The sequence below is a fragment of the Pelophylax lessonae genome, assembly GCF_965119305.1.
Source record: "Pelophylax lessonae genome assembly, chromosome: 12".
Taxonomy (NCBI): domain Eukaryota; kingdom Metazoa; phylum Chordata; class Amphibia; order Anura; family Ranidae; genus Pelophylax; species Pelophylax lessonae.
In genome coordinates this window covers 58235565-58248587 of record NC_138779.1, presented here as the reverse complement: position 1 = coordinate 58248587, position 13023 = coordinate 58235565, and the positions used below count along the sequence as shown (strand labels likewise).

The 13023-nt window shown below is 41.7% G+C and overlaps 1 protein-coding gene across 1 annotated transcript in view; it reads left to right on the top strand.

The window, feature by feature from the left end:
• Positions 1-3815, top strand: part of CLCN6 (chloride voltage-gated channel 6) — an 81430-nt gene extending 77615 nt beyond the window's left edge. Inside the window, exons 20-23 of the mRNA XM_082273550.1 lie at positions 1386-1542; positions 2525-2632; positions 2887-3012; positions 3385-3815. Coding sequence (XP_082129676.1) covers positions 1386-1542; positions 2525-2632; positions 2887-3012; positions 3385-3465 — 472 coding nt within the window. The 3' untranslated portion in view covers positions 3466-3815. The remainder of the gene's footprint in view (positions 1-1385; positions 1543-2524; positions 2633-2886; positions 3013-3384) is intronic.
• The last annotated feature ends 9208 nt before the right edge of the window (positions 3816-13023 follow it).

Sequence of the window (13023 nt, the reverse complement as noted above, 5' to 3'; positions counted from 1 at the left end):
ATTTCTGCTGCACTTAAGGTTCCTAAGAGCACAGTGGCCTCCATAATCCTCAAATGGAAGACGTTTGGGACGACCAGAACCCTTCCTAGAGCTGGCCGTCCGGCCAAACTGAGCTATCGGGGGAGAAGAGCCTTGGTGAGAGAGGTAAAGAAGAACCCAAAGATCACTGTGGCTGAGCTCCAGAGATGCAGTCAGGAGATGGGAGAAAGTTGTAGAAAGTCAACCATCACTGCAGCCCTCCACCAGTCGGGGCTTTATGGCAGAGTGGCCCGACGGAAGCCTCTCCTCAGTGTAAGACACATGAAAGCCCGCATGGAGTTTGCTAAAAAACACCTGAAGGACTCCAAGATGGTGAGAAATAAGATTCTCTGGTCTGATGAGACCAAAATAGAACTTTTTGGCCTTAATTCTAAGCGGTATGTGTGGAGAAAACCAGGCACTGCTCATCACCTGTCCAATACAGTCCCAACAGTGAAGCATGGTGGTGGCAGCATCATGCTGTGGGGGTGTTTTTCAGCTGCAGGGACAGGACGACTGGTTGCAATCGAGGGAAAGATGAATGCGGCCAAGTACAGGGATATCCTGGACAAAAACCTTCTCCAGAGTGCTCTGGACCTCAGACTGGGCCGAAGGTTTACCTTCCAACAAGACAATGACCCTAAGCACACAGCTAAAATAACGAAGGAGTGGCTTCACAACAACTCCGTGACTGTTCTTGAATGGCCCAGCCAGAGCCCTGACTTAAACCCAATTGAGCATCTCTGGAGAGACCTAAAAATGGCTGTCCACCAACGTTTACCATCCAACCTGACAGAACTGGAGAGGATCTGCAAGGAGGAATGGCAGAGGATCCCCAAATCCAGGTGTGAAAGACTTGTTGAATCTTTCCCAAAAAGCCTCCTGGCTGTATTAGATCAAAAGGGGGCTTCTACTAAATACTGAGCAAAGGGTCTGAATACTTAGGACCATGTGATATTTCAGTTTTTTTCTTTTTTAATAAATCTGCAACAATGTCAACAATTCTGTGTTTTTCTGTCAGTATGGGGTGCTATGTGTACATTCATGAGGAAGAAGAATGAACTTAAATGATTTTAGCAAATGGCTGCAATATAACAAAGAGTGAAAAATTTAAGGGGGTCTGAATACTTTCCGTACCCACTGTATCTGTACAGTCATGGTATCATCCAGCCCGTCAATGATTTGTATAGGCTAGCTGTATGATCCGTCTGTCCTTCTTGGGCACAGAAATACGCCTAAACATATGCTTTATGGCCCTCTTTTGGCAGTGTGCAAGAGACCCTGATTTGTGCTTTGTATTCCAGACTAGTATTATGTACCTTGTGTAAGTTTTCTGCTATTGATATGCAACATTGCTCTGTCTCCAGGTACACCCCTTACCCTAACCTGTACCCTGACCAATCCCCCAGTGAGGAGTGGACTATGGAGGAACGATTCCGCCCATTGACTTTCCACGGCCTTATCCTGCGCTCCCAGCTGGTGACGCTACTAGTCCGGGGTGTCTGCTACTCCGAAACCCAATCTGTAAGTGCTGCAAAAACCTCCCATTCGATTTCATGCTCTTTAAATATGTAGCCAACCCTTCTGTCAGTACTTTTAGTTCTGGGTTAATTTGGTCCCTGATGTTTTGGTGCCAAACGTTTTCCAACCAGTAACTTCTACTAGAAAACCTTAAATTCAATATTTCCCAGTAGCAGTAAATTTAGAAATCTTTTTTTTATAAGGGTTTGTTGCCTTCCTTTGGATCAGCTGTGGAGTTAAAGCTGAACTCCAGGAATCTTTCAAAATTTCTTCTAAAATACTCCTGAGCCACATACAGTATATGCCTGTCCTGTTCCCAGAACAAAATCGAGCCAACTTGCGCGTTGCTTAGCCGTTCCCAGGAAACCCTGTATTTTTTTGAATGAATACAAGGCTTCCTCTGATTGGCTGAGGTGGAGATCGTAATGTCATCTTCCTGCCTGTCCACCTCTGCCAATCAAAGGAATCCCACCCCAACCCACTTATGTTTACCAAACGCAGTATAAGTATCATGGAGGATGGTTCTAGAGCTTACATAAGGTTGATGGCGTGTGCCCCCTTTTCCCTCCTGTGACAGTATTATAACCTGGCGACTGGCTGCTGAGTCAGGAGCACTATGTCCTGGCAGGAGGTTACATGCTCTTCCATGCTCAAAAGCTGCAGGGCTCAGACAGGGCAGTGGGGGGATCATTAGAACGGGGAGTGTAGGAGACGCATGCAGATCTAAAGGGATGTGTTTTTATATGAATATGATGACTGTACAGATCAGGAGGATAGAGGACTGATGATGATGTTGGGACAGGAAACCAAGCATTAAAAATAGCTGTTGCAGCTTCAAAATATTATATTGTGGAGATGCAAGTGTGCACGGAATTAAGAGTTATCATTTGCAAACTAAAGGAGAGGACTTGTTACACGTGTAGGGGAAAAAAAAAGGTAAGGTTGAACTTCAGCTTTAATATATTTTAAATTGTTTTTAAATTAGAGTGCCAGCCAGCCCCGTCTGACCCATGCAGAGATGTTGGAAGATTACCCACGTTACCCTGACATTCATGACGTCAATCTAACGCTCCTAAATCCGCGGATGATAGTGGTAAGTAGAAGAGGAATACAGAAGTCTCGTGGGGTTTTTTTTTTCCCTGCACTACTCTGTAAATTTTGTTGATTTCTGCTCATAAGGTAAAGAATATGTGCAATGTTGAGATTTATGCACACCCATGTAAATAATTAAGTGCACCTGTCCTGCTTCTGCAGGGCAACATAGAGCAGATACTTGCAGCTAGGTTGAGTTGCTCAATGTGAATCCCACTACCCCTTTAATTGCTATTTGCTTTCTGTTCATTTCAGGATGTCACTCCCTACATGAACCCAAGTCCTTTTACGGTGTCGCCCAACACACACGTCTCACAGGTCTTTAACCTCTTCAGAACCATGGGGCTCAGACATCTCCCTGTGGTCAATGCTGTAGGAGAGGTAAGCACAGCAATCTCTGATTTTGGTAATGACCACATCATGTGATCAGTTTGTATCATATTGTTGCTGTAAAAGATAAAAATGTACTGCTCCCAAGAATAGTGTTAACCTAGTTATAAACACTTATAATGCTGCTTCTTTATAACCATGAATGGTCCAAAAAAATATTTTACTAGTCCACTAATAATCCACAGTAGCACAAAACCTAGTATTAGTACCGATTTCACCTTTTATGGGCATATTGTAGCTGTACTTTGTTACGTACAGTAGGTGGCAGCAAACACTTGCTTGTATTTTTATAAGCAGTTCAGCGAAAACCTGCTGGGGTTATGTAATAATAGACTTTTTTAATGCTCTGTGTTGTTTTTTTAGATTGTTGGCATAATTACACGACACAACTTAACGCACGAATTCCTCCAAGCCCGCCTCAGGCAGCACTTTATGACCTCCTGATCCTGCCTTCCCTTTAACCTTTGAACTCATCAAGGAGCTTAACCTTGGCAGTTGCCCTGAAATAGAGGATGAAGCTTTCCAAGGCCTCGTAATGGGGTACTACCCTGCTGAAGATGGGTTCCTGGTAATGTCTCCAATGCCGGCCCTCTCCTTTTTCTATATATCAAGTTACCTCCTGAGCTAAGGCTATGCTTTCTTTACCGATATCTGCCGCTATTTGTCTTACGAAGAGGCCGCATGAGAACAAAAGATGGACCAGTCAGACTGTGTAACATTTGCTGTGTGTTGTTTATACGTCCGTCCTAGTCCTACTAGTTTCTTGTCCATCAGGAGGAGCCGCTGGTAGGCCAAGTCTTGAAGCCAGTAAAGACTGATTGATTTTTTTTTTTGTTTATTTAGTTCAAGTGAAGCTGCTGCCCTTTTTGGGAAGCCATCCTATGTTACATTTTAAGAGCTCGTCCTCCAAATTGCAGTCAGTTTGCCTGTCAGCTCTGATCTTAAATCCGAACTCCCAGCAAATATTTTAAATCCGTATTATAAATGTCAGTTTCTACCTTTTTTTTAACAAAAAGCATTAGCCATTGACTAATATCCTGTATGTAAGACCAGTGGCTGCTGTGCCTGCTCCTTATCCCAGCCCGCCTGTCCTCTACCATTCCCATAGTAGTTCATTTTTAACTGTGGCGGCATCATTACTTTGCCGTTGTAGTTTAATGCAGCGGTGCTGAGCAGTTAGGGCTCTGAAGAGTGACCTGTTTTTCGGAGAGGATTGCAGTGAGAAGGTTATAATGCGGCTCAACCACCTGTTTGTACCACACGTGTAAACCAGGCCTTCAAGGCTATGATGTTCGCACTTCATCAATACCTGGGGGGCTGGTTTTTCCCTCCCATAGCATTTTTATAAAAACTGTGAAAAACTCAGAGCAAACGGATTTGTATTTTTGTGGATTTTTGCTCATCCTACAAAATGGCTTCCTCCATCAGGAGTGGTCATCTTTTTGTTTGTTTTTAAATTTTGTCTTTTTATTTGGATGCAGAATTGAAAGTGAGACACAGAACAAACATTCCATCTACTAATGTGAAAAGAAAATGCTGCTTTTATTTGAAGCTTGCAGAGTGCTACTTTAACCACTTCCGGACCACCCACCGCATATATACTGTGGCAGGGTGGCTCGACTGTGCAAAATTACGTATAGGTATGTAATTTAATGCAGTAGTTCCTGGGGTGCGCGCGCAGCTCCTGCTGTGATCAGACACAACAGGAGCCAATCAGCGGTGCGGCCGCCGGCCACACGCGATCGTCTGCTCTGCCGTCTGTTCTGTCAGAGGCAGCAATCTTGTGTTTCAGCTAAGCTGAAAGATCTTTTTCCTCTAGCACATCCATCCCCCACACAGTTGGAAAACATTCCCTAGGAGCACACTTATCCCCTTGTATCACCCCTAGTGTTAATCCCTTCCCTGCCAGTGTAATTTATACAGTAACAGTGCATTTTTTTTTTTTTTTTTAGCACTGATCACTGTATTGGTGTCACTGGTCCCCAAAAAGTGTCTCACTGGTCCCCAAAAAGTGTCGCTTAGTGTCAGAGTTGTCCGCTGCAATGTCACAGTCCTGCTAAAAATTGCTGATAGCTGCTATTACTAGCTAAACAATTAAAAAAAAAAAAAAGTCCATAAATCTATCCCATTGTAGATGCTATAACTTTAGCGCCAATCCATTAAAATACACTTTTTTTTTTTTAACCAAAAATATATAGCAGAATACATCTTAGCTTAAATTAATGAAAAAAACATTTTTTTTTTTTTATAAAGAAAAATTTAATTGGCAATGTTTTATAGCAGAAAGTAAAAAAAAAAAAAACTATATATATATATATATATATATATATATATATATATATAATTTTTTTTTTTTTTTGTTTATAGCACAAACAATAAAAACCGCGGAGGTGATCAAATACCACCAAAAGAAAGCTCTATTTGTGGGGGAAAAAAAGACATAAATTTTGTTTGGGAACAGCGTCGCACGACTGCACAATTGTCAGTTAAAGCAACGCAATGGCCTGGTCATTAAGGGGGGTAGAACCTTTCCGGGGCTAAAGTGGTTAATGTTGCATGAAGTCCATCCCCAAAGAGAGCATTTGGTCTTCCAGACTTCAGTAATTGGATATGACGCAGGGGGTTTGGTCTAAGTTTTCAAACTCATGCCCAGCTCCCAAAACATTGGACTTGGATATAGTCTGGAGGAGTTGGATCATCCTGTCAGGCTTTTTTTTTTTTTTTTTTCTTTTAGCTGTTTGTGATTTCATTGGAGAGTTTTCCCCTCACTTCCTGTCCTTGTGATACCAGTACAAAATGTGATTATCAGAACTGAAAGGCATGGACATAAAAACGTCACTGAGGCTCTGTCTTTCCCCAACCCTTTTGCTACCAGATCGGGTTTGCTGCATTTTTTTGCACACATTAAATTATTTTAGGCCTGAAGATTACATAAACAGTTATATATGTTCTGAAAGACACCCTAGAGCACAGGTGTCAAACACAAGGCCTGCTGGCCGAATCCGGCCCGCCAGGCCATTTCTTTTGGCCCTCGCACCCAGGGTTTCTTTTCAGCTTCTGGGCCAGTTCACACTGTAGTGATGCTAAACATCGCATGTGATTCTCACCGCATTGCTGTGCAGATCACATGCGATATCTGTACGATACAAATTCAGCCATACAAACTTTTTGGCTGAATTCGCATCCCATTCGAACCAAACTCATGCAGAACCCTTTTTTGTCTGCACCCATGCGATCCAATTCCTGTCCAAATTCCCAGTTCACACTGCAATCCGATCTGGGGGTGTCAGTAGCTTTGTATTGACACCCACAGCCATTCGCAGAAGGCAGTGAGAACTGCCTGTGATTCAGGTTCGATGCAAGAACCCGCACCGGATTAGCAGGGTTTCTCACATCGCACCAGTGTGAACCGGCCCTTAGGCCATGCAATCCGATTCTGGTGTAGACAAAAAAAGGGGCCTGCACGAGTTTGGTCCAAATGCGATGCAAATTCAGCCATACAGTTTGTATGGCTGAATTTGAATTGCACAGATATCGCACGTGATCTGCACAGCAATGCAGTGCGAATCGAATGCGCTGTCTGGCATTGTACCAGTGTGAACCAATCCTGGTGGCAGTAGCCACTGTGAATGTGTGTGAAATCCCCCGCTGTTGGGTCCATATGACGTAGGGTTGAAAATAGGATGAGAATTGAGGGGGTAGACTACACCAGAGAGGTTGATTTACTTCAGATGAATAGGCTGTTACCTTTGCAAGAGAATTTTCCACAGAGGTTAATCATGTGCAAGCAAAAATACTGTTCTTATTTTATTTTTTTTTTGCTTGCACGTGATTGGGTATTTTTTGCAAAGTAAATTTTCACTGTAAGAATTCCCTTCAGCTTGGTTGCCTTTAGTAAATCAACCACAGAGGGTCTAACCTACTAATATATATATATATAGGGAAAAAATTGAGTACTAAAGCCAACAGGGTAGTAGTCCTGCCCCTAGGAGGGTGCACACCGAGCAGAAGGGTATGCTCCTCTGCCAGTGAGTTATACAGGTACATCTCCAAAAATGTGAATATCATCAAAAAGTTATTTAAGTTTCAGTAATTCAATATAAAAAGTGAAACTCCTATTATAGAGATTCATTACACACACACACAGTGATCAATTTAAAGGATTTATTTCTTTTAATTTTAATGATTATGGCTCACAGCTAGTGAAAAACCAAAATTCAGTATCTTAGAAAGTTAAAAATATTGTGAACAAGTTCAATATTGTAGACTCATGGTGTCACACTCTAATCCACAAATTAACTCAAAACACCTGTAAAGGTTTCCTGAGCCTTTAAATGGTTTCTAAAGCTGGATACACACTATACAACTTTTGTTGTTAGATTTCCTTTAGATTTACCTTCAACTATGTAGTGCAGGGGCCTGCTTGACTACATACAAAGTGATAGTGTTTAGATTTGACCTCATATTATCTGGTTTTGGTAAATCTAAAGGAAAAAATCTAAAGACAATTGTATAGTGTGTATGGCCCATTAGTCCGGTTCAGTAGGTTGCACACACGGGGAAGACTGCTGACTTGACCGTTGTCCAAAAGACAGATCTTGACACCCTCCGCAAGGATGGTAAGTCACAAAAGGTCATTGCTAAAGAAGCTGGCTGTTCAGAGTGCTGTATCCAAGCATATTAGTGGAAAGTTAAGTGGAAGGAAAAAGTGTAGTAGAAAAAGGTGCACAGGCAACAGGGATAACCGCAGCCTTGAGAGGATTGTGACGCAAAGACCTTTGAAGAATTTGGGGGAGACTCAGGGAGTGGACTACAGCTGGTGTCAGTGCTTCAAGAGCCACCACCCACAGACGTATCCAATGTCAAGCCACTCCTGCACCAGAGACAATGCCAGAAGCATATTACCTGGGCTAAGGAGAAAAAGGACTTGATTGTTGCTCAGTGGTCCAAAGTAAATTTTGCATTTAATTTGGATATCAAGGTCCCAGAGTCTGGGAGAAAGAGTGGAGAGGCACAAAATCCAAATTGCATGAGGTCCAGTGTAAAGTTTCCAGTCAGTGATGATTTAGGGAGCCATGTCATCTGCTGGTGTTGGTCCATTGTGTTTTATCAAGTCCATAGTCAGCGCAGCCCTCCAGCAGGAAATTCTAGAGCACTTCATGGTTCCCTCTGCTGACCAGCTTTATGGAGATTTCATTTTCCAGCAGGACTTGGCACCTTCCCACACTGCCAAAAGTACCAATACCTGGTTTAATGATCATGGTATCACTGTGCTTGATTGGCCAGCAAACTCGCCTGACCTAAACCCCATAGAGAATCTGTGGGATATTGTCAAGCGAAAGATGAGACGCCAAACCCAACATTGCAGATGAGCTGAAAGCCGCTATGAAAGTAACCTGGGCTTTCATAACACCTCAGCAGTGCCCCAGGCTGATCGCCACCATTCCACGCCACATTGATGCAGTAATTCATGCAAAAGGAGCCCCGACCAAGTATTGAGTTAATACTATACTGTACATGGACATACTTTTCAGTAAGCCAACATTTCTATATTAAAAAATCCTTTTTTTTTTTTTTTTAATTGGTTTTATGTAATAATCACATTTTCTGAGATACTGAATTTTGGGTTTTCACTAGCTGTAAGCCATAATCAAATTAAAATAAAGAAATGCTTGAAATAGATCGCTCTATATGTAATGAATCTATAGAATATGAGTTTCACTTTTTGAATTGAATAAATTATCTTTTTGATGAAATTTTAATTTTTTTTTTTTTTTTTTTTAGATGAACCTGTATTCTTTTTGCAGGAACTGAGGAATCGGTTTGAGCTTGGTGTCTAACCCTGTAAGTTTGGGAAAGACCCTTTCTGTAATTAGCAATATAGGTCATCTATTTAGCAACCAACAATAGATCATTATTTGAATGCTTAAACCCCTCCGCAGTGTATAAATCTGTTTAAATGTAGAATAAGCACATTACATATCAAAAATGCTTTTTAGCAATAAAGTTGTATTAGGCATGTACAGTACATACCATAGGTAGAAATATCCAAGGATGTCGTATTATATCAAGCATAATACAGCATAGCTATTCGCTCCACTGTTCAATCCCACCATCAGAAATACATGCATGTGTATAGGTACAATGAGCAACACTTCAATCATATAGCAGCTGATGTTCAGAAATACATACAGGAATTCAGTACCCATCCCAACTACCAAAGACCCATCGTTTTAGGGATGTAAGAACCCCCTTTCTCAAGAACCTCCTACCTGGTACATCAGGATTATCCGCTGCAATATGATTTAAGTGGTGCTCTTTGTATCTATACACATGCATGTATTTTTGGTGGTTGGATTTAACAGTGGCGCGAATACCTATGTTTATGCTTGATGTGATATGACATACTTGGATATATGTACTTATTGTATGTATTTGCCTAATACAACTTTATTGCTAAAGTATTTTTAATATGTGGTGTGCTTACTCAATACAATATATTTAAAATGATTGAAGGCCTGTCTCTGGTCCAGTCTGTGCCCCTGTGTACAAATCAGCTCTATAATGACCAGGTTTTGACCAGTTTGGTGTGGAGAAACTCCAGAGCCCTGACCACAACCCTACTGAACACCTTTGGGATGAAATGGAACTCTAATGGTGAGTTGGGTTTTCTCATTGAACATCACTACCTGACCTCACCTGACCAGACCAAAATCTTGTGGAAAGCCTTCCCAGAAGAGTAGAGCCTTGTGAAGCCACAAACGGGGACCAATTCCATATTAATAAGCAAACATTTGGAAGATAATGTCCAACAAGATTTTCAAACTTTTAACCATGTACTATGAATCCCAGCAAACGACCATTGTTTTAAATCTTTGATTATGTTTGGAGGTTGCATAGTGCAACCAATGAGATCTTTAAAAGTTTGCAGCTCTCTGTATTTATTGGGGATCTTTTCTTGTAGGAATTTCCCTAGTCCTCCTCTCCCTCTCATTACCATCTTTTTCAGTTTTTGATTCATTCCTCAGGGGGCCTGGCTCTTCTACTGGGCCTGATGCTGAACAAGGTTAGTAGTGACCACTTCATGGATCTTGTATGTCTGTTCAAAAGTTTGGCAAAGATGCTAAATATCAATTATGTGGGTTAGATTGGAACCAGATTATGTATCTGAATGTTCAAGGGCCCTGTACATGGCATTATGTGGTTTCTATTAAGTTAGATTGATGCTGCAAGCTACAGTGTAATTTCTGGACCATAGAAAGTCGCATACCACAGAGTTTAAACCAAAAAGTTGGAGTTCTGCTTTAAGGACTCCTGACGCTCTGACATGCCCCCTTTTTTTTGGGGGGGGGGGGGGAGCGGGTACCTAGATTTGACCACTTTCGACGGAAGTTCTCCTCTCCCCTGCACCTGTCACTTGTGGCTAATGTAGGCAGCTGCTTTGAGAGCTTGATCGATATGAACTCACAGCCTATCAGTTTATTAGACACTGATGACATCACTCCACCTGAATTTGAGTTATATACTCCTGGTGTGTTGATAGGTTGACTACTAAACCCAGAAAAGGGTGGCATTTGATGGCAGGTGCACTTTGCTTTTTTAACAGCTGTATGATTTAGTATCCTGCTTGTTGAATGCGTATATTTTGTTGTTCAGGGCTTGTTGGATGTTTTCGAGTTCCCTCAAGGCATTCATGAAATAATATGCAATGAAATGAGGCTGATGCTTTTTTTTATTTTCCCCCTTTATGATGCCAGAAAAATGTATTTTTGCTAAAATGTCATTGAGATCAGTTATCCTGACTTTGTAATCATGCCACGCACGGCACCACCATTTTGTCTTTCACGCCATTCCTGGGAAAGCTGTAAATTTAGCTGATGTTGCAGGGGAAAGTCTACAAAACTTCTCCAGAGCTGCCAGAAAGTTTTCCACAAAATGGATCATCCTTCATCATCCACCTTTTAACAGGAGAGGACAGAGATTACCTAAAGGGTGACCAATCACATTCCGAAACATGCTTCTAATAGTTTACTAAACTTTATACAACTTGAGTTTAAGTGGAAATCTGGGCAAGAACAATTGCATATATGATGCAATCTGTCAACAAGAACACAGCAAATGTTAGCCATGGTCCACCATTGCATTGCGGTAACATGCCTGGGTATGATGCGGTGCCATTGATTCTGAGAGTAGCGGCTGCTCTTTGATATGCAGTTGCCATGGTGTTGCACATGTGATTAGTTAGGACAGCAGCCATTTGATGGCTTGACAGTATGGAAGAGTACAAGCAACTGTGACCGTTCTCATCCACGGCATGCCTTCAATGTAACGGTTTTGGGAAATGGGTAAATTGATGGGTTTACTTTGACTTTAACAGCTGCTAGTGGGGCTAATGGTGTCGCACGTATTGCCCAGTGTTCCACATTTAAAATGGATTTTGCGTGAGAATTCAGAGTGCATTAATGTTGCAGTCCCCTTGTCTTCTAAATAAAGAATGATCAGTCAAAGACCTTAAAAAAAAAAAAAACACATTCATTTAGGCGAAGGTGATGTCAGTCAGGTTTATCAAAAGGAATCTTGTGAAAGCTGAGAATCTCAAATCCTGCGAGAATTTTCTCCTGTACTGTGCTGGAGCTCTTGGTGTTCTCAACTTTCCTGGATCTTGCAGTGAAGCTCTGTGACACCATTGGTGCATACATGGAAGATCAGCATTCCTTCCTGCCTGTGTTCTCTGGTCCACTGAGCTTGAAACGGGTTTACGTTCTGTAAGCTGGTATTAGACTGAATGACTGCTGGTTTTCTATCCTCACTGGACAAGAAGGGGTCTTTTTCTGTATTATAATTGGAGTGAAGCAGTGTTGATATTGGACGGAAGTAGCCACTCATGTAGCTAGCAGTAGTTGGTCAAATTCAACTGGACTTGTCCTCTAATGTTGAAGATCTTTGGCAGCTTCTCAAAGCCTTTTCTTCAGTTCCATTGAATGTCTAGAAGATACCCCTCTATTTATATTCACACGGGTAGCACAAACCCCCGTAATACACTCACCATACTCATCTGTAGATGTTAATTGCCCAATGGGTTGGGAGGTGTGAGTTGTGGAACCACCACTTTAACCCAATCTCCATGGAAAGTGTAGATGTTGATTGTCCAAGAACAGGATAAGAGGTTTTAAAGTTATGGTGTGAGACTTGTAGAACCAGCACCTTAACCCAATCTCTATGGAATTTGTAGAGGTTAAGTGTCTGAGAACAGGATGGGAGGTATGAAAGTTGTGAAATCATCCTGTTCTAGTTTCATATCATCCATGCTATCAAGAAGACTGCAAGGGTGTTAAATGGTTCATTCCACATTACTGAAGGTATGAATAGTCAAATCTCTGGGGAAGAGATGGTAAAAAGGCATTAGAGGTAGAGTATAGATGGTGTTGAAGGCCCCCCACACTTCTATGTTGCTGTAGGTGGCCTCTTCTGTGCCTCTAGTGAGCCATTTGTCCTCCCTTTGCAAAATATGCAGCTTACTTCGCTTGAAAGAATGTCCCTTTTCCTTGGACAATCAACCTCTTCATATTCCATGGTGTGCGGAGATAAATGCTGGTGCATCTTTCCGGCCCCTTATTAAAACGGAAGTGGCTTGGATAAGCTATAAAACCTCTTCAATGTTACAGAACATGTCCAGTTGAATGTGACTAACTACTATGTGTATTCCTTATCCTGCAGCCATGCACACAATTAAGAATCCATGGACACAATGCCAGCTTTTCAGGCAAGGAATTATTACAAAGTTCAGAGTTAAATGCACCTGTTGGATAAAACCATTGAAGGCTAATCACTGTGAACCTGGTGACATCAGGCCTCGCTGGATTGCAACCTTCAAGACATTAAAGAGGAAGTAAACCCTCCTCTACAACTTGTACCTATAGGCAAGCCTATGATAAGGCTTACCTATAGGTACTGTAAATATCTCCTAAACATGTACCGTTTAGGAGATATTTACCTTACATG